The following is a 22,898-nucleotide window of genomic DNA, read 5'->3' on the forward strand; positions in this document are numbered from 1 at the left end:
TGTGCACACTGCTTATTTTCGGCAGTTTTTTGGGCCCTAAACGGCCAGAAGAAAAAAAATCGGAAGCAGAACGCCTACAAACCTCTGCCCATTGATTTCAATGGGAAATACGGCGTTCTGTTCCGACTGGCTGTTTTTTTTATGCGCCCGTTTTTAAGAACTGTAGCGTAAAAAAAACACCCACGAAAAAGTGCATGTCCCTTCTTGAGCCATTTATGGATCCGTTTTTCATTGACTATAGAAAAACTGCTCCAAAAAAGGCCATAAACGCAGCGAAAAACGCGACTTTGTTTAAAAAAACGGCTGAAAATCAGGAGCGGTTTTCCCTTGAAAACAGCTCCGTGTTTTCAGACGTTTTTTAGTAAGCGTGTGAACATAGCCTTAATGTGACTAAGTGCAAGTTTTATGTTTATTTTATGTAATTATATAAAATTATACTCCGATAATAAAAGACATGTGTCTTTTTTTTCCCCCTTAGACTATGTAAACATTATTTAAATATATTACATGAATTCTCCCACTTTATCCTCACAATGTGCAATTTCCAATTTATCGAACGTGTCCTTAGAACATCAGCATCAGATAGATTGTGTAATACCACTAGCTGCTGAACCGTAAGAACAGGTTATTTATAAAAATGTTACAAGCAAATGCATTATCTCAGTCATCCTGCGGAGGGCAGCAGAGCTACTTGTACGACGACGATAGCTTTATTTTAACGTGGAAACAAAGCTCAGCCATGTCTGTATAAATCAGTATGAGAACAGAAACGGTTACATCAAAGACAGCTGCATTAATATCTGTAAGTATGTAAAATTAACAGTCGGAACCAGTTTTACAAATAAAAATATCAATATCAACATTTGAATGACAATTTAAGTGCTCTCAAACGTCTTTATTTTAACGATAAATGAAGACCGTGTTCTAAAAATAAATCTCATTTCTGAACATTGTTTTATTTTAAAAAAATGACAACCCCTTCCGATGTGCCCTATTTAAAGGAACCGGTCACGTTAAAATACGCCATCCAATCCGCGTGCAGCAGGTTACATATTATAGCGCATCAGGAACTGAACAGATTGAGAAATATTTTGTGGGGGAAGATTTAGTCCAGTGGGCGGTCTAACACAATAATGGACAGCTATCTCTGTATGCACACAGCGTGAGGCCGCCCACTAGACTCCTAAACCCAGAACGAGCAGAGATTTAGAACAATAAAATTACAAAAAGTACTGAATCTTTCCCCACAAAACGACAGTATATTTCAAAGTGTGACGCTTTTCCTGCTCTATAACATGCTGCCCGTAGAACGGACTGCATTATTCAACGTGCTTGTTTCCCTTTAAGGTGGCTATACACAGCAGACTAACGTTGCCAAACCCGCCGATTAGATATTTGGCGGACGTTCGTTCAGCAGATGTTGGGGGGGGGGGGGGGGGGGGACGACAGGTATGTTGAATTTCAACATGCCCCATCCTTCGTTCTCAAGGCAGATAAACCGCTGGTTGAAGCTTGATTTCAACTCTTCATTGGGAATACACGCACGTTCGGCCAGACCGAGTGTGTATGGGGAGGCCGGACAGAATAGTTGTTGCCCCAACAGCTATTGTATGTGTATGGCCACCTTTAGGGAAGATGGAATTCATAGCAGGGGTCCAACACACGGGCCGTCATGGCTAGACAACCTATTAAAATATTAACCTCCATATATTCATACGGAAGCTATATATTTTGTCAGTGAGCGGGCTAGGATTTTATCAGGAAACTTCCCAAAAACTGTGTTTGAAGCCTTAGGGTATGTGCACACGTGAACTGTATTTTACATCTGAAAAGACAGACTGTTTTCAGGAGAAAACAGCTGCCTCGTTTCAGACGTAAAAGCTCCTCCTCGCATTATGCGAGGCGTCTTTGACGCCCGTAATCTTGAGCTGCTCTTCATTGACTTCAATGAAGAACGGCTCAAATTACGTTGAAAAGAAGTGTCCTGCACTTCTTTGCCGAGGCAGTCAATTTAAATGACAGGTTGTCTGCACAGTATGTCGGCAAACCCATTCAAATGAATGGGCAGATGTTTGCCGACGTATTGTAGCCCTATTTTCAGACGTAAAACGAGGCATAATACGCCTCGTTTACGTCTGAAAATAGGTCGTGTGAACCCAGCCTAAGAGCCAATAATGTTAGTCAGAGCAGGTAAATAACCATTCACTCTAGAACACCCAAACAATCACCCACATGTTTAGGGAGGATTTACACGAGCATGTAATATGTCTGTGCAACGCACGTCGCACAGACCTATGTTAGCCTATGGGGCAGTGCAGACAGTCCGTGATTTTCACGCAGCGTGTGTCCGCTGCGTGAAACGCACGACATGTCCTATATTTCTGTGCTGTTCGCGCATCACGCACCCATTGAAGTCAATGGGTGCGTGAAAATCACGCGCACCACACGGAAGCACTTCCGTGGGACGCGCGTGATTCGCGCAATAGCAGTAAGAGGTGTGAATGAAAACAGAAAAGCACCACGTGTTTACAAATCGTGTCATAATGATGGCGGCTGCGCGAAAATCACACAGCCACGCATCATATGGTGATGACACACAGAGCTGTTAAGTGCCTTTTGCGCACGCAAAACGCACACGCTCGTGTAAATACTCCCTTAGACTGCTGTGCTGCAATTTTCCACAAGACAAACTACAGAAAGAAAATTAAAAAATGCCGCAAAAGCGTACACGCAGCAAAACTGTGAGCTTTGCCTTTTTTTATCTTTGTAGAGCTGAGAAGAAATGGGTGGTATATTTGTATTTAATGGGGTTTCATGAAAGTAGAAACCATGGATGCTTTGTTCGGCAAAACTCGGCAAAAACCGGCCGAAAACGCTTCCCAGAGGCGGTTTTCTCCAGCGAACGGTAAAACCGGCTCGCGTGTGAAAGCAGTAACATGCCCTATATTTGCGCGGTTACGCCTCTGACCTCCCATTGACATCAATGGGAGGCAGAGAAAGCGTATTTCGCAGCGTTTTATGCCTGCGGCACTCAATGGCCGCAGGCTAAAAATGCCGCGAAAATCGGCGTGCGGGCAGAGGAAAATCTGCCTCAAACTTCCAAATGGAAGTTTGAGGCAGATTTTCCACCCACAAAAATGCAGTACGAACCCAGCCTTAGAGAAACCGAGTAAACAACTCTAGCCCTTGTACGGGATATTGCAGTTTAGCCCAATTCAGTTCAATGGTCCTAAACCGCAGCACCAGACAGAGGCCAGGGACACGTGTGGAGCGGTTTCTGGAAAGTGGCAGCTGCGGTTTTCTAATCTCTGAATTTTATTCAAAACCAGAAAATTAGGCTAAGTTCATACTTTGGGGCAGAGTTACTAAAACTTAAATCTCATACGCCAGCCTTAGCTTAAAGTCCGCAGGAGTAAGATGCGGCATACTTAACAGGCGCAATGCCTATAAATAAATTAGTTGCATCTTCGGCTGTCCGTGCGCCAGAGTGAAATCTAAACCAGCTAGAATCTCGCATGGATTTCGGCTATAAATGATGAGGGTTTCCGGCAAAAAAATTAGTGTCATGCCCTGCCCGTCACCAAGCTCCAGTTCACTTTTAGAAAACCAGGTTGTGAGCATCGAAATGGCACTAAAGTCAACATTTTTACCGCAAACTACAACTTTTGTAGTGTTTATTAAATTTCCTATGGCATAGAAAGGTTAATAAATACCCCTCTTAAAGTATGTGCGTCTTTCTCTCATTAGCAATAACTAGTTAAAGCCTTTTAATAGAGTTCATTTTAGAAAGATACCAAAAAAAAAAAAGGGAAGACTCGTCCACTGACACGTTATGTTGTTTCATTAGGGCCATAAAGGACTGGACATATTAGATTGAGACAAGCACCATTAGGGGTTTCTGACAGTGCCTTATCCTCCTCTACCCATCATAACCATCCATTCTGATGGAGAGTTGCAGGAGGTAGCGGTCAGCCGGGAGATCTCGTATGTGTATACCCAATTATACAACCGATCAATTGTCTGATTAAAAATGAAAATGCATGCTATCACTACAAACATAATAATGCACGGTCCAAAAAAAAATATTGCAAGCCAAGAGATGGAAAAATAAATAAATTAAAAAAAAAAAATAAATAAAAAAATAAATAAATAAATAAAAAAATAAAAAATATAAATATATATATATATATATATATATATATATATATATATTATTAAAATAAAGGAACAAACATATTATAAAACTTCAGGGAATAGTTTATTAGCGGCTGAAAAAAATCCCCAAAAGATAAAAACAAAACAAAAAATAACTCACACAGACTTTAGAAAATACTGCCTGGAAAAATCAGCTCTGTTTTTTTTTTTAGTGGTTTTGCACCACAGGCATTTGTTGCAGCACTTTTTTTACCTCTTTCTTCAAAAGGCAAAGTTAAAAACTACGAGCGGCTTTTGCCAAAAACGCTGCGGTCGGTCGTGACTTTTTTTCCGTCTCCCGTTGATTTCAATAGGGTTTGAGAGGCGGAAAAAGTGCCATATAGTGAGTGACTTATTAAAACAAAAGTATACGTAGAAAGTTTTGTAAAATCTCTTAAAATAATATTTTGCACATTCCCTGCAAAAGGTTCCAGACAAAAACTCCGTCCAGAAATTCACTTGCAGTGTGTAATTTTAGTTTCGCAGCATGTCAATTATTGCTGTGGAAAGTGGACTCATTTCCTGCATTTTTCTGATGTACTATGTAATTTGCTGCGAAAATTTCTCTGGAGGTTTGCCGAAATGTATGACTGCCTCAATTGCTATTTAACGTAATATTTTTAAAGCGCTCCTCATTACGTATATCATAAGAGGGAACCATGGAAGAGGAGCAGAGGGAACCATGGAAGAGGAGCAGAGGGAACCATGGAAGAGGAGCAGAGGGAACCATGGAAGAGGAGCAGAGGGAACCATGGAAGAGGAGCAGAGGGAACCATGGAAGAGGAGCAGAGGGAACCATGGAAGAGGAGCAGAGGGAACCATGGAAGAGGAGCAGAGGGAACCATGGAAGAGGAGCAGAGGGAACCATGGAAGAGGAGCAGAGGGAACCATGGAAGAGGAGCAGAGGGAACCATGGAAGAGGAGCAGAGGGAACCATGGAAGAGGAGCAGAGGGAACCATGGAAGAGGAGCAGAGGGAACCATGGAAGAGGAGCAGAGGGAACCATGGAAGAGGAGCAGTCTCCATTGATCATTTTTGGAAGTGTTCCTAAGGTGAACATTTCAGTCTGCCATAGCAACATTTGTGTCACAAGAGGGAGCCAAGCAGTGAAGGAAAGGCAGGAGAGAGACAATTTCTGTAGGTTGCTTTAAAGAGAAATGGAAGTCCAGCGCAAGAACAGTTTATTACATTACTTGTGAACATTAAATAACTTCGAAATGACTTAGTTATCAGACATCAAATTATTGATCCTTTACTAGTCTACAAGCATTATAAAAATATATATATATATATATATATAAAGCACACAAGTGATTGGAAATCAATTGTAAATCTAAATTGCACATGCATAGTAAAAACAGATCATCACAGCTTACCTTGGTAGTCACAATGCACAGGCAGTCCATCGTTCACACATTTTCAACACATTCTTACTACTTAAGTAGGTGAAATTAAATGAACATAATCTAAATACTGCATGACCGTTAAAGGCGCAACCGTAAAAACCGGTTGCAGCCGTCCACTAAGGGTGAAAAAGTGCAGGAAGGTGAAGGGAAAAGAACACCCGAGCAGCTTCTGCAACAATACAGGAGACAAAAAGTGACCGATTTGTAAAGCTCATCTATTTTTCAGAGGTGTAGGTTTAGGCAAATTGGAAAGAGCTCAGAAAGTTGTATTCCAGGGTTTATTCCACAGCAATTGAAATGCCGCTTCATTAATTCCTCCTCTCACAGAACTAAAGACATGATGTTCGTGAGTCATATGCTAAAACACCGTATAAAATAAGCTGTGATCTTGCACGTCCCGATAAATAAAGCATCTTCAGAAAAAAGGTGAACGCCTTCCTGTCCATGTAGGCACAGGGAGAAAACTGCTCCAGAACACACAAAGATCAGTATCCGACCATAGCGGCTTCTGCAGCCTGAAGATCAATGACTTTCTTGGCCAGAATGAACGGAATATTCCATGTGCAACTGCTAAGGAGGGGAGTTTATAGTACTTCAAGTGATAAAGCATTTAACATTTAGTTCACAAAACATAAAATCTCTCATTTATATCTATGTATATATTTTATCCATATCTAATTGCTTTATTTTTCCCAACTACAATAAGAGGATACTTCTACCAACACATCCAGATTTAAAAAAAAAAAAAAAAAGTAATTTTACCAAAAATAAAATAAATAATAAAATTTGTCAAAACAGGAATACCCTTCCAGCTTCGGAAAGACACCAACTCCCCAAATAAAAAAAAGTCAATTGCAGAGTGATAACAGGTGGCTGCAATCAGAATACCAAGTTGCCCAGCTGGGCATTATTCCATATCCGAAGCTCCGAAGTAAGGGTACGATTCCACATAGAAGCTGCCGATACCACCCGAATGCGGTGGCAAATCGTGCGGCCCCTGCAAGCGAGCTGGGCTCTGGCTGCTGCAAAGTTAGACCATACCCTCACAACCATAGTAAAATGTATCATCACCCGCTGATATTGTCATTTCATGTTGATCTCCATCAGGTAGACTGGTACCAGGCAAAAAACAAAAAACAAAAAAAAAAACAACTACTACAGTGGATCCGGACACTCCTCCTCTCGTGTCATCACTAGTTCCTCTGGCCATCTCACATATGCCTGTTCCTAACCTTTCACAACCAGTACACAAACCTGCAAGTCCTCGGTAAAAAGTTGATCAAAATCTCATCATTTCCTAAAAAACACTTGGAAACCCAACGCTGACGTGAAAGAGTCAGAAACTGAAAGACAAACCGGAAAATATTGTTTCCGTTTGCATTACCATTGATTGCAATGGTATTTTGTTTGGTTTCAGTTTGTCTCCGATCCGCTAGATTTCCATTTGTTTTTTTTCACGGAAACAATAGCGCATACATACATACATACATACATACCATACATACCATACAATTGATTCTAAGCAAATAGGAACGTTTTCTGGGCCCTCAAAGCACCTAATCTCCTGTTGCTTGTTATTCACCCACTACGGCAGCTCTAGGTGGGCATACAAGCGTTCCATAAACTGACTTTTTTCAGTGGTCAAATAGATTGGCGTTCCACTGTTGTGTGATGATTGAACATATGCCTGAAAATACATATGTGCATCCATTCTTTCCCATATACCTGAACAGTATGAACCCAACGTGCTGTAAACAGAGCCTTTTACAAGTATAATTTGAAGCAGAAGTATATCTAAACTATTGGCCCATTTTGCTCTAGAAGTTAACCATGCCTCAGCATTTGAGATGTTACACTTTTCTACATTTTCACAGTCATGGCAATAAGCAGATTCACTGCTAAAGTTAACAAACCCAATTAACATTGTATATACTTTAATAGCACCTATTGCAGTCAAGTGTAAATTTCAAACCAGTAGGTGTGTTAATGAAATGGCAATGAAAAAACACCTATTGGGAAAGTAAAGCCTTGCGCACAACTATCCACTTTAATTCGTGGTCTGCTTCATACTAAAGAAACTCATAACAGAAGGCCTTTAGTAGAATTGTGGACATGGTATGTGTTGGTGAGACATGCCATGCAACAATTTTCACAATCACCACTCACGGGATACGTGACTTGGATGCAACTGTAAATAGTTATTCAGCTTTCCACTTTCAATCTACCGCCATATTAGGCTAACAATGAGTTAAGCGGACCCCAAACCACTACAAAACACTGCCACCACTTGCCGTATTAAGGCTTTTGCACACGACCAAGTCCCATCCGTGATCGGTGGAAAGATAGGACGACATGTTCTCTCTCCACGGATCAGAGTCCACTGAAGTGAATGGGTCCGTGAAAGCTATCGGGTGCCATTCGGATAGCATACAGTGTGATATGTCGCCCAAACTCCCCGGGCAGAGAGCTACTGACGTCACTGTCCATACATGGACAGTGATGTCAGGAGCTACAATGTATCACTAGCCGAGGATTCCGCTCTTGGAGGAACCCCTGATGTCACAATCTATATATGGAAAGGGATGTCAGGGACTTTCAACTCCAGAGTCCACGGGCAGAGAGGCTTCTCCAACTCCAGAGTCCCGGCTAGAGAGCGCTACCAATGCTCTGGCCGGGGACTCCATATATGAACAATGATATTGGGATTTCAGGCTCTGTCACCACATTATAAGTGCCCTATCTCATACATAAGGAGATGGGTGCTATAATATAGGTGACAGCAGTGCTTTTTATTGGAAAAAACTATCTATTTTTACCACTTTATTAGCGATTTTAGATTTATGCTAATGAGTTGCTTAATGCCCAAGTGGGTGTATTTTTACTTTAGACCAAGTGGGCGTTGTACATGGGAGTGTATGATGCTGACCAATCAGCGTCATGCACTCCTCTCCATTCATTTACTCAGCGCATAGGGATCCTGCTAGATCCTTATGTGCTGTCTTATACTAACACATTAACGATACTGAAGTGTTTAGACAGTGAATAGACATTCCACGGGATGTCTATTCACAATCTCTGCACTTCGTTATTGTTTCTATGGTAGTTACAGCAGAGGAAGCGTGATCTCGTTGTAACCTGTCATTTACAGTGAGATCACGCTTCCTCTGCTGTAACTACCACAGACACATTAACGAAGTGGAATGTCTATTCACTGTCTAAACACTTCAGTATTGTTAATGTGTTCGTATAAGACAGCACATAAGGATCTAGCAGGATCCCTATGCGCTGAGTAAATGAATGGAGAGGAGTGCATGATGCTGATTGGTCAGCGTCATACACTCCCCTGTACAACGCCTGTCACCTACATTATAGCGCCCATCTCCTTATGTAAGAATCTCCTAGTTAGATAACATTACTGGAAAGCTCCAAAGCAGACTTATCAATTTATACATACCAAACACGAACAGAAAATAATAATTTGAACCAATATGTAATTCTATAGGTTCCAAAGGTCAAAAATCCCTCCGCTTGAGATGAGACATTGGCTGCTAAGCTCCCCGATTATCAATACATAGATGGGTTGTATAAAATAATGAAATAGGACAGAAATGGCTTTGAATATTTACATATTCATGTCAACTTTATAAAGGACATTAGACATTTTAGAACTCATGAGGGCTTTGGAGACTAGCAGTCTACCCACAGATGCATTCACATCCTACTTGTTAACACCTCTATGTGAGATGGGACCCCCCACAGAGAAACAGTTGCTCTTCGTGTTAATTTGCAAACTAATTTCATTTCCAGCTACATCGGTGCAGGGAGATCTAATATGGACTCCATTCACATGATTAAAACATAACCCATAACGGTATGGAAGAAGGAGCCAGCCAGTCAACTGGTTTCTCACAAATGTACAGAACATTTAATTTAAAAAAAGGAATAGGCATAAAACCGCATATAAAAAAAAAAAAAAAAAAGGTCCTCTATTTTCCATTAGCCATGCATTCATTGAACAGGTTACTACAAATATATACGAAGTATGAAACGTTTGCAAAAAAAATTAAGGTTTTAATTCAATTTTTGTGTGTCTAGTTTTTTCCACTTCACATTTTATTTTTGAATTATATATTTAATGTCACTGGAGTAGCAGGGGTTTGAACTCAATAACAAGAGATCAAAGTATATGATGGAGCCAGACATATGGAAATAGGTTGAAAAGACCTGGAGTCATGGGCAGGGCACGTGAACTGGGGGAGGGGAGAGCACAGGTGGCTTTAATATCTACCATTCTAGCAGCTTTGTCCGAACTCAACTTTTACTAGAACTTGAGCACAGCTCAGGATAATCAGTAGGGAGTTCGGATCATCAATAAATTCGGATTTAAAAAGGAACAACTTCAAAATTAAAAAAAACAAAAAACAAAAAAAAAAGTAAAAAAACAGCAGTTAAGTTTGCACAGTGTTTTAAAAATGTGCAAGATTTTCTGCATGTTTCTTAGGGGACTTTTAAACCGGCCAATATGGTCCATAAAAACTAGCGCCGATCCATGAGACAGCTCGTTGATCGGTGTTCGTTTGCCCCTTTCACAGGGGTATATAATGTATATGGACGAGCAATAATTACTATGACTACACTGGGAGATGCGCTGCAGACGATGATAATATTTTCTGCTGCATCAACGATACGATCAGCCGATGAACGAGTGTTTGCCTGTTTATCGGCTGAACGTGCCCTATTCACACAGGACAATGATCAGGAACAAGCGTTCATATGAATGCTCAGTTGCCCGATCATTGTGCCATGTAATAGGGCCTTGTAGAAACCCTTCAGAGAACACAGGGGTTAATTGTCTGCTAATATTTTCTATTTCAGCTTGTGAACGGTTAGAGGGGCACAGCTTAGGTCAAGGAAGCTTATGCTTAGGTGTCGCCGCAAACCGCACCCAAAAAACGTGTGCGTTTTTACATAGATTTGCAGAGACTTTGCAAATCGCAAGAACGCATGTTTTTTGTGTCGTTTTCGGTCGCACAGCAAAAAAAACAAAAACAAAAAAAAACGCAGCGTGTGAATACACCTTTAGGCCATGCCAACACCTAGACATTTTGTAGTGCTACTGATTGATTTTAACTATTAAACTATAGCGGAAGTCCAAAGGAGTACATTAAATTGTATGCAGTCTTGGACTGCAGCTGTCACTCAATAGTTAAAATCAATCAGTACGACTACAAAAAGTCTCGGTATTGCCCCGGCTTTAGGCTTAATTATGTTTGTGTCCTATTGCAGGAAGATCGGTAGGAAGGCTCCTTCTGCAGATAGTTATATCACACGAAGGCTCAAATAAGTTCAAAAGACCTGGTGTCATGGAGAGTGGACAGAGAACATGAACAGGGGAGAGGGGGGGGGGCACAGGTGGCTTTCACCGATCTGATATTGATGACCCATTCTAAGCATAGGCCATCAATTTTTAAAAGTCCCAAATAACCCCTTTAATAGGAGGAAAAACATGGCAAATATGTGGGTCTTCTTAGGCCCCCAGGCTGCCATGATAATCTGCACCCTGTGATCACATCGCATGTTAGGAAAATATCAACTAATACTTCATGTTGATCATGGATATTTATCGTTTATCCTGGGTATATTTTCAGGATGCAGCCAGGCCTTGTAATACTGGGGGAGAATAGTGTGTCAGTACTTTGTGTGGTATACGTAGAAGGTGCCGGGTAGCCCGCCTGATCCAATAGTATGGGCGTAAATAATATGCTGTATTCCAGCATGGTGCACTACATGTAAATGCGTGACTGACCCTTTCAAAAGCAATATCTGTGTGCCATGATCATACTATGCAGCCACCCCCCTCATGAATAGTAGGCGTGAGTGGCTGTACATCAGCATATTGCTCCCTCTATGTAGCATTGTGGCTCTTCTGCATCCGTTTGGGAATTGGTGTGTGTACCTGCCCTTGTGAGCAAGTATGGACTTTTTCTGGGATACTTCCAATTTTGACTTCCGCCGTACATGTACGGCAGATGTCAGGAAGGGGTTAAAAACATTACTGTGCTCAATATTTACAACCTAGTGTCAAACTCCCTGTGGAAGAAACGTTAGCAAGAGAACTAACTATAGCTTCATATTTTGGGGTTTCAACGGCCAAAGAACACTGAGAAAGGTCTCGCGACATCTGGAATAATGTAGAGCATACAAAAACTCTGCACTCTGCAGCCAAAAACAAAAGTCTAAAAGTCACGGTTTCAGTAGGACAATATTTCAATGCCACACATGAGGTCTTTTATAAGTTTTTAGGGGTTGGAAGAATGTGACTGGTTTGGACAGAGATTTGGACTGAACACCTTTGTGAAGAAAAATATAGAAGCAGCATGGTGACCCAGTGGTTAGCACTGTTGCCTTGCAGCACTGGAGGGTTCTGGGTTTGAATGCAACCAGGGGCAACATCTTCATGGAGTTGTGTTCCTCCCACACTCCAGAACATACCAATAGGTTAAATGGCCTCCTATAATACTGGCTCTAGGTTGTGTGCCCATTGGGGGCAGGGACTAAGTGATGACAATCGCTGCAAAATCTGCTGGCCCTATTTAAGCAACAGAAAAAAATATAAACTTACTGCCAATTGATTTCAAATGAAATATTAAAACGCAACAAACACCTATAGTTATATTGCTCCACTTTAAAAGATTTTTTTAAGCTATTTTATATATACACTCTAGAAAAAATTTACTTTGTAAGTACATTCTTTTACTAATCCTTAAAACCACACAAACCTTAAAAAGGCCATGTACACCTTTGAAATAGTTTTTTGTTTTTTTTATACAGCTGCTTTGTAAACTGTATACAAAGCAGCTGTATCTTACGCTGAAACCTATACCTGTCAAGTCAGTTGCACCAACTGATTCAGTGACAGCGGGTCCTGCGTGTCAGGTCTCGGTGCAAGATACAGCTGCTCTGTATACAGAATACAAAGCAGCTGTAACTTAAAAAGTAAAAATAATAATTTTTAATAAAAAAGTATTTAGAAAGTTGAACTAAAGATTTTTATTTAAAAAAAAAGAAAAAAAAAAAAGTGTACAAAGCATTTAAAAGGGTTTGTCCCATCATATCACATCCCATTAGAGCATATGGACACTCAGCAGAATCTTACATTATACGGCCACCTATTCGTTTGAAATGTGTCCACAGCTTCCCCCACTTATATCAGCTGATAACCGTGGGGGGGGGGGAAGAGGAATCTCTATTTAACGAGGGGGTTGATCAGATTCTGCTGTAACGACAAAGAAACAGGAAGAGACTTCACATAAGGGGGTGGAAGTAGTACTAGAAAGGTCGCCAAAAAGAAAATTTGACCAATTAGACACCTATCTTTGAAGAGTATTAACAAAATAGAGCAAAACCACCACACAGTTACATAGTTAAGAAGGTTAAAAAAAAAAAAAAGACAGGTCCATCAAGTCCAACCTATAATTCTACTGTGTTAGGCTTCATGCACACGAACGTATTTTTTTCCTCCCATAAATACTGGCGTAAATACGGGTCCTTGATCACAAGTATTCGACCCGTATTGCGCCAGTATTTACGGACCCGTGCCCGTAAATACGGGTCCGGTGTCACCAGTATTACACCCGCATTTCCGGGGACGTTTTCACTGCAAAATTGCACTGCACTAAATCGGCAGCCCTTCTCTCTATCAGTGCAGGATAGAGAGAAGGGACAGCCCTTTCTGCAGAAAAAGTAGAAGAAATTCATACTTACCCGGCCGTTGCCTTGGTGACGCGTCCCTCTCTTGACATTCAGCCCGACCTCCCTGGATGACGCGGCAGTCCATGTGACCGCTGCAACCTGCGATTGGCTGCAGCGGTCACATGGGCTGTAACGTCATCCCAGGAGGCAGGACTGGAGGAAGAAGCAGGGAGTTCTGGGTAAGTACGAACGGCTTTTTTTTTTCCAGGTTGATTATATTGTGATCGGTAGTTTCTGTCCAGGGTGCTGAAAGAGTTACTGCCGATCGTTTAACTCTTTCAGCACCCTGGACAATAACTATACCCTGACGTCGCCTAGCAGCGCTCCCGTAATTACGGGTGCACACACGTAGTCACCCGTAATTACAGGAGCCCCATAGACTTCCATGGGCCTGCCCGTGCCGTAATTACGGCCTGAAATAGGACATGTTCTATATTTTTCAACGGCACGGGCACCTTCCCGTAAGCATACGGGGAGGTACCCGTGGCCAATAGAAGTCCATGGGCCCGTACTTACGGCCCGTAATTAGGGGCGTTTTTACGTTCGTATGCATGAGGCCTTAATCAAGAGGAAGGCAAAGCCCCCATGAGGTGGAAGCAAATTGCCTCATTAGGGGAAAAAGTCCTCCCGGACTCCAAATACGGAAGAATAAATCCCTGGATCAACGTCCCATCTCCAGATTCTAATAGTCATAACTTAAATAACGTATTATATTTTTCAAGACAGACATGAAGGCCCTTCTTGAACTTGTTCAAGGAATCAACCACCACAACATCCTGTGGCAGAGTCCCATATTCTCACTGCTCTCACAGTAAAGAATCCCCATCTGCGACGGTGGTGAAGCCTTTTCTGCTCTAGACGTAGAGGATGCCCCCTTGTCCTTGTTACAGGCCTAGGTGTAAAAAGATCATTAGAAAGATCTCTGTACTGTCCAATTATATATTTGTACATTGTAATCAATTCGCCCTTAAGCCGTCTTTTTTCTAAACTGAATAGCCCCAAGTTTGATAACCTTTCTTGGTACTGCAATCCACCTATTCCCATAATTACCTTGGTCACCCCCCTTTGCACCCATTCTAGTTCAGCCATGTCTTTCTTATACACAGGTGCCCAAAATTGTACACAATATTCCATATGTGGTCTGACTAGTGATTTGTATAGAGGCAAAACTATGTTCTCGTCACGAGCATCTATGCCACTTGATGCATCCCATGATTTTATTTGCCTTGGCAGCAGCTGCCTGGTACTGGTTGCTAAAGGTAAATGTACTGTCTACCAATATCTCAAAGTCTTTTTCAGTAGTAGTTTTACCCAGTGTTTTACCATTTAATGCATAATTGTAAAATCTGTTTCCTCGGCCCAAGTGCATAACCTTACATTTATCCACATTAAACTTAATTTGCCATTTCTCTGACCAAACCTCCAGCTTTCCCAAATCCCTCTGTAGTATTACATTATCCTCCTTCGTCTTGAATACTTTACAGAACTTATCTGTAAATGCTGAAATTATACTCTATAAATGACCTTGTAGATGGTTTACAAACATCTTAGAAAGAAGAGGGCCCAATATTGACCCCTGTTGAACCCCACTGGTAACTGTGACCCACTCTGAGGATGTACCATTAATAGCCACCCTCTGTTTCCCATCACTGAGCCAGTTGTTGACCCAATTACACATTTTCCTCTAGTCTCAGCATTTTCATCTTATATACCAAGCTTTTATGCGGCACAGCATCAAACGCAAAAGTCTTGAAGTCTAGATACATGCACAGCATTACCCAGGTCCAGTATAGAACTTACCTCCTTATGGAAGCTAATCAGACTGGTTTGACTGGACCAATCCCTCATAATAAAGCATCAGCATGAATTTATAAATGTTTATTTTCATTAAGATACTCGAGAATAGCATCTCTTAGAAAACTCTCAAATATTTTACCCATAATGGAGGTTAAACTTACAGGTCTATAGTGTCTCACTATAGGGGCTCACTTTGACCCCTTTTTGAATACTGGCACCACATTTGCTATAAGCCTGTCCTGTGGAACACACCCAGTCATGATAGAATCCTTAACATCAGAAATAAGGGTGTGTCTATCACGGTACTTAATTCCTGCAGAACGTGGGGGTGTATACTATCCGGAGATTTGTCTATTTTAGTGTTTTTAAGGCGGTGCTGCACTTCTTGCTGGATTAAAGAGGCTCTGTCACCAGATTATAAGTGGCCTATCTCCTACGCAATCTGATTGGCGCTGTAATGTAGATAACAGCAGTGTTTGTAATTTTGAAAATCTATCATTTTTTAGCAAGTTATGAGAAATTTTAGATGCCAATTACTTTCTTAATGACCAACTGGGCGTGTTTTTACTTTTTACCAACTGGGCGTTGTACAGAGGAGGAGTGTATGATGCTGGCCAATCAGTGACCAATCAGCGTCATACACTTCTCATAACTTTTGAACGGCTCGAGGCAGAGGGTTGAATTTTTGTGGGATTTAATGGGGTCATAAAATCTACCAGTTAACGGCCAAAAAAAAACACCCCCACGCCTTGGGGGCGGTAGGTTGGACAGGGGCAACAAAATCTTAAATGGCACGGGAGACTAATGTTAATTTTTGTACATTTCTATTGTCCTATCACAAAATGCATTTGACCGAAACGGAAAGGATCACTTTATTGATGATGAGAGGGTATTGTGAAGAAAAAATAAGATCCTATCGAGAAGTAGCGGCTTCATTCAATGCCACTTATACTATCCGTGATCCAATTTCATTGTCAACTGTTAAAATAACTATTCATCGTTTTGAAATAACCGGTTCAATTAAAGACGCACCAAGATCCGGAAGACCCAATCATGCTAGTAATGATGAAAAAGCTTTAGATGTTCTGCTCACTGTACATGATAATCCTCATACATCTGTCTCGAGTGGAGCACAACAAAATTATATCAGCGCCACGTCAGTCCGTCGAATTTTGAAGAGGCATCATTATCATCCTTATAAAATATATCTAGTTCAGGAGCTATCCGAAGATTATCATGACAGAAGGGTGGAATTTTGCGATACAATGATGACACCATTTTAATGATAATCATCAGATTTTCAACTGGACCTGTTTTTCGGATGAAGCTACGCTTGAACTAAACGGTTCTGTAAATCGACAAAACATGAGGTATTGGGCAGACGAAAATCCACATTGGATGGCAGTCATATCCAGTATCCTCAGAAAGGTAAAGTTTTGGCCAGAATATTGCATATTGTAGAACCGTTTTTCATTGAAGTAAACAAATGCAGAAGATTACTGCAATTTGTTAAGAAACCAAGTGATCCCGGCTATTCAAAATATGGCTGGAGAAGCTTTCCGCAATATTTGGTATCAGCAGGATGGAGCTCCAGCTCATTTTTCTCTGCAAGCTGGAAATCTTCTGAACGATAATTTTCCTGATCAATGGATTGGTAGAAGAGGCCCAATAGAATGGCCACCGAGATCACCAGATCTGACCCCATTAGATTTTTTTTTTTTACTGGGGGTATTTAAAAAGTAAAGTCTATGAGTCTAGGATCGCAAACTTAGACGAGCTGCGGGAAAGAATAGTGAACATTTCGAATTCAAATCACACCAGATGTTATAAATAACGTTATCGACGCGTTTTACGTTCACTTAGGACACTGTCAAGTTGTTGAAGGCCATCAGTTCGAACATTTGATTTAATACAGTAATTGTTAGGTTTGTACTAATACACGTCCTTGGTCTTGCGTTGGTTGGCCGGGACAGACAGACACTTTGGAGTCGTTAAATCCCGGGGGAATGACGAACCCCGGGGTCCTTATCTCGGGCTGTGTACACACACACAAAAGTGAGAGGTAAAGGGGACTCACATTAATCTAGCACCCCGATGAGATGTAAATCTGACCGTGCGACCTCCGCGTGGTACATTTTGGGTAATGCTAACTTTAACGTTAAATCTCAGCGAAAAATCCTATCTCAAAATCGTTTGCAGCATTGTTTTTGTATTGAAAAGAGCTTTCAAATGACGCCCCCACTCAACTCCCCCCCCCATTCCATTTAAGCTTTTGTTGCCCCCGCCCAACCCACCGCCCCCATGGGGTGTGGGGGTGTTTTTTTGGGCGTTAACTGGTAGATTTTATGACCCCATTAAATCCCACCAAATTTCAACCCTCTGCGTCGAGCCGTACAAAAGTTATGAGGGTGTTCTGGAACTTTTGGTGGGAACTGTATGTAAAATCCTGCCTAAAACCCATCCTGCGTGAAGATATCTATGATGGAAATTATCACGTGGAGTCCCTATGGGTGGAAATAAGGGAAGGGAGAAAATACTTAGAGGCTCTGTCACTAGATTATAAGTGCAATATTTCCTACAAGGGGGTGGGGGTGTTTTTTTTGGGCGTTAACTGGTAGATTTTATGACCCCATTAAATCCCACCAAATTTCAACCCTCTGCCTCGAGCCGTTCAAAAGTTATGACGGTGTTCCGGAACTTTTGGTGGGCACTGTAAAAGCAAACCCCTTTCTTATTAGTACAATCATTTCTAAACAGACTGTAACCCTGCAAATTAACAGCCCAGTCATAGCGATCGTCCAGCCATGTCTCACTTATCCCCACTATGTCATAATTCTCCTCCAGCATGATCAATTTGAATTCCCCAATCTTGTTATTGAGGTTTCTGGCATTGGTATACATGCACTTTATATGTTTATGCGTACCACTTTTCATCATATTAACGGTTCTAACCCATCCCCATGTTCATTTCTCAGCCCCAGTTCACTAGCTACGCTGTCCTCCCCTTCTATACAGTAATTACCCTCCCCATTCCCTAGTTTAAACACGCACCATAAATAGCAAAAAAAATTAGAAATACCTCTGTACTCGGACTCAGACTGCTTGGCAAGGTTTCTGATGTTACAGCCGTGCTGGGAAGGCTGGAAAACTCCCATGTATTCACAGGCAGTGCTGGTTCAGGTACCTTGGAGTTGTCAATACACTTTGGATTGTCCAGTAAGGTCACTTCATAAAATTCTTGTATATCTGGAAATTATAGCCGGCAAATAAATCATGTCAGAACATTAATCATGCAAAGCACAAAGATACATAGCTTAGGAACAACATCAAGTGTGCATCATTTATAGGTAAATGTGACCTAACATACATACATACAGTAGTATGTAGTTCTAGAAAATCTAACAGTGGCCTCCGATTTCTGCCGCAGAGTCTTTGCCAGTTCCACATCACATTTTTGCACCGTGTGAACACAGCCTTTAGGCCCCATGCACACGACAGTATTTTTCATCAGTAATTACGGAAAGTAAATACTGACAGTAATCATGGACCCATTCATTTCTATTGGCCACGGACACCTTTCAGTATTTTTACTGATGGGTGTCCGTGCTGGAAAATGTATAGAACCTGTCCTATTCTTGTCCGTAAATATGGCAAGGAGTCTCCCATAGAAGTCTATGGGAGCTTCCGTAAATACGGACGGCTACTGATGTGCATCCATAAACCGTCCGTATTTACTGAAGCATTGCTAGGCAACATGTTGATGACATCATTTGCATCCTTGCTCTTTTTTCACAGACCCGTATATTCGGATGGAATACGGACCGTATTTATGGACACCCTTGCGTATATATTGCTGAAATACAGCTGCCTACTGATCCGTATTTACTGACAGTATTTCAGGATAGATTAAAATACTGTTGTGTGCATGGAGCCTAAGGCTCTCAGAATATGGGGACTTAAAAAAGAAGTGTTGTTAGGCCCCATGCGCACACGAACCTGCTTTTGCGGCCGCATTTCCCCCGAAAATCCACGGGAGAATTGCGGCCCCCTTCACTTCAATGGGCCCATGCACACGACCGTGGTTTCCACGGTCCGAGCATGGCCCAGGAGCCTGGACCGCAAAAAAACGGACATGTCTTATTAAGGCCGTGTTTTGCAGTCCAGGCTCATAGAAAATAATGAACGCGGGCAAGTGCACGGCCCACGATTTGCGGGCGGCTCGCGGGCGACACTCTGCTGCCGGCCCGAAAATCATGGCCGTGCACATGGCTACGGTCGTGTGCATGAGGCTTTATTATACGAAAGTAGATAAACTACTTTTTACCATCCCTCTCCCCCAAAAAAATTTAAAATTATAAAAACAAACTTATACTACACATTATATGTACCCCAAGATGATGCCACTAAAAGCCCTCAGGCTTTCAAAGGGGAAAAAAAAAAAAAAAAAAAAGTTATGGCTCTTGAAGTGCTAAGATGACCAAAAAAAAAGTAAATACATAAAAATAAAAATAAATAAAATTCTTGCATCCTGAAGGCCAAAACCAGCCTTGTCCTGAAGGGGTAAGTATCCCTCATTATTCCCTCCATGGAAAAAAAAAATATTTAAGCAAATATAGAGTTTTAGCAAAATACATCTACATTGTGAAAATAAGCATCCACAGTATGCCCTGGTATATGCGTGTGTTTTTTAGTTTGTAACTACCATTTACGTCCACCGGTAGTTCTGCCTTCTTTGGGCAAAAATGCGCGGAGGCCCGCTACGTATCTATATCGCATCTCTTTCCCCTGTGCAGGAGTCGGTCTCGCTGTACAGGGCAAGAATGTGCAGTGTAATTCACACACTGCACTCGCCTGGCCTTTTGAGACCTTCGCTTAGGCATCGCTCAGCTGTGTTTCCAGCTAGAGCCAAGCATGAGCTAATGATAACCCACTTGAACTACCCATGAAAAAGTAAAAATAAATAAAAAACCACCACGTCTGATTGTGGGATAACCCCACATTTAAAAATTGTTAGAGAGGTCAGCTCTCCTGACATGTCTAAATGAGTAAAAAAATGGTATTTCCCATGACTTGACCCCTTCCCACCGCAGCCATTATTCAGATTTTTCCTTTCCATCAAAACCATGTCTTTCATTTTTCCAGCGATATAGCCAAATGAGGGCATGATTTTTGCAGCATGAGTAAGTGTATGTGCACACACAAACTTAAAAACGTCTGAAAATACGGAGCTGTTTTCAAGGGAAACCAGCATCTGATTTTCAGACTTTTTTTTTTTTTTTTTTTGACAACTCGCTTTTTACGGCCGTTTTGGGAGCGGTTTTTCAAAAGCGTCAATGAAAAAACGGCCACGAAAAGTCTCAAGAAGTGACATGCACTTCTTTTTCTCGATCATTTTTCAAAACAGCCGCATAAAAAAAAATAAACGGCCCGTCTGCTTCCGATTTTTTGACCGTACACGGCCCGAAAAACGTCCGAAAATAAGCCGTGCGGACATACCCTCAGTTTTACTTTGTGCGGTGGAATGGGGAAAAAAAAACCACAATTTTTGTGTTTTGTTTTTAAGGCATTTCTCACTGCGGTAAAAATTGCATGTTAACTTTATTCTGCGGGCCAATACAATTCTGGCAAAACTAAATTTACACAGGTTCTCTTTTTTTATGTCTTGCACGAAAGAAAATAAAAAATAAAGAATTGTTAAAAATAAAATGTATTTTGTGTCGCCGTATTCCGAGAGCCATAACTTATTTTTCTATCGATTGAGCGGTGTGAGAGCCTGTTTTTAGCAAGGAGCGTTGTAGTTTCTATTAGTATTCATTTTGGGGTACATAAGACTGATCACTTTTTATTCAATTTTTTGTGGGATATGAGGTGACCAAAAACACAGCGATTTTGGCGGTTTATTTATTTATTTTTTTATGGTGTCCACCGTGCAAGTTAAACAACATATTGTAATAGTTCAGACTTTTATGGACGTGGCGATACCAATTATGTTTATTATGTTTTTTTGACAATGCTTTGGGTATGTGCACACGATAACGGCATTTACGTCTGAAATTACGGAGCTGTTTTCAGGAGATAACAGCTCCGTAATTTCAGACGTAATTGCATGTAGTCGCGTTTTGCGAGGCGTCCATTACGGACGTAATTTGGAGCTGTTCTTCATTGGAATCAATGAAAAACGGCTCAAATGACGTCTCAAGAAGTGTCCTGCACTTCTTTTGACGAGCCGTCTTTTTTACGCGTCGTCGTTTGACAGCGATGCGTAAATGACAGGTCGTCGGCAAAGTACGTCGGCAAACCCATTCAAATGAATGGGCAGATGTTTGCCGACGTATTGGAGTCGTATTTTCAGGCGTAAAACGCCTCGTTTACATCTGAAAATAGGTTGTGTGAACCCAGCCTTAAGGGGGAAAATGGGAAAACTTTTTTCCTTATATGTACAAAACGAAAAAAAAAAAAAAAAAAACGTTCGTTTTTGTTATTTTATTAGTTTCCCTAGGGAACTTTAACCAGTGATCGTTGGAACGCTTGCACTATATACTGCAATACTAATGCATGGCAGTATATCGTGATTTTGACAGGCTCCTATTAAGACTTGCCTTAGAAGCACATAGGTGGCAGACCTTGGAGCCTCCATTAGGCCACCAGGCTGCCATGACAACCATTGGCACCCCACGATCGTATCACATGGGGGGGGGGGGTGACAGAGGGGGCCGCCCTTTTATTTTGAGCAGCTTAGATGCCGCAGTCGATAATGACCGCGGTATCTAATGGATTAACTCCTTAACGCCGAAGGACGGATATATCCGTCCTCAGCAGCTGCTAGTTCGCGCAGGAGGACGGATATATCCGTCCTGTGATGGCGCGGGTACTGAGACTGTACCCACGCGATCAGCGGCAGGAGCACGGCTGTTATACTCAGCCTGGCTCCTGCTGCAACTGCCGGAATCGAAGCGCGCGCCGATTCCGGCAGTTTAACCCATTAAATGCCGCTGTCAATAGTGACAGCGGCATTTAATGTGTTTGACAGAGGGGGGAGCTCCCTCTGTCACCCGATCGGCGCCCCTGCAAACAAATCGCGGGTCGCCGTCGGGTTTCCATGACAGCTGGGGGTCTAACAAAGACCCCCAGGTCTGTCTTCAGCATCTGCCTGTTAGGCGATGCCGGAGGCATGACCTAATAGGTTGCCTGTCAGTTTTACACTGACAGGCAATAATGCTTTGGTATACGAAGTATACCAAAGCATTATATATGCGATCGGTACATCGCATAGTGAAGTCCCCTGGTGGGACTAAAAAAAAAAATGTAAAACAGTTAAATAAAGTTTATGAAAAAAAAAATAAAAAATTACAGTCAAAGTCAAATAAAACAACTTTTTTGGCCCAAAAAGTGGTTTTATTTAGTAAAACGGTCAAAACAAATCACACATACACATATATGGTATCCCCGCGATCGTAACATCTTGACCAATAAAATGAACATATTCATTAAACCGCCGGATGAACGGCGTCCAAAGAAAACGCAAAAAACAACGTCAAAATTCTCTCTTTTCTCCCATTCCCCCCATAAAAAATAAAATAAAAGTTAATCTATAAGTCCTATGTACCCCAAAATAGTACTAATGAAAACTACACATTGTCCCGCAAAAATCAAGCCCACATACGGCCACATCGACGGAAAAATCAAAACGTTACGTCTCTTGGAATGCGGCGATGCAAAAACAAGTAATTTTTTTCTAAAAGGGTTTTT

At 41.5% G+C, this 22,898-nt stretch overlaps 1 protein-coding gene across 22 annotated transcripts in view; it reads right to left on the bottom strand.

Moving 5' to 3' along the window:
• The window catches only part of DLG1 (discs large MAGUK scaffold protein 1), a 247,776-nt gene that overhangs the window by 213,203 nt on the left and 11,675 nt on the right, over window positions 1–22,898 (bottom strand). For 21 of the 22 annotated variants that reach the window (XM_075861717.1, XM_075861714.1, XM_075861712.1 and 18 more), the window contains exon 3: window positions 18,229–18,395. In XM_075861717.1, the coding sequence (XP_075717832.1) occupies window positions 18,229–18,395 (167 nt within the window). Of the gene's footprint in view, window positions 1–5,570; window positions 6,117–18,228; window positions 18,396–22,898 lie in introns of those variants that run through there. The other variant, XM_075861731.1, reaches the window with a different exon arrangement.

Source organism: Rhinoderma darwinii, chromosome 4, assembly GCF_050947455.1.
Source record: "Rhinoderma darwinii isolate aRhiDar2 chromosome 4, aRhiDar2.hap1, whole genome shotgun sequence".
NCBI lineage: Eukaryota > Metazoa > Chordata > Amphibia > Anura > Rhinodermatidae > Rhinoderma > Rhinoderma darwinii.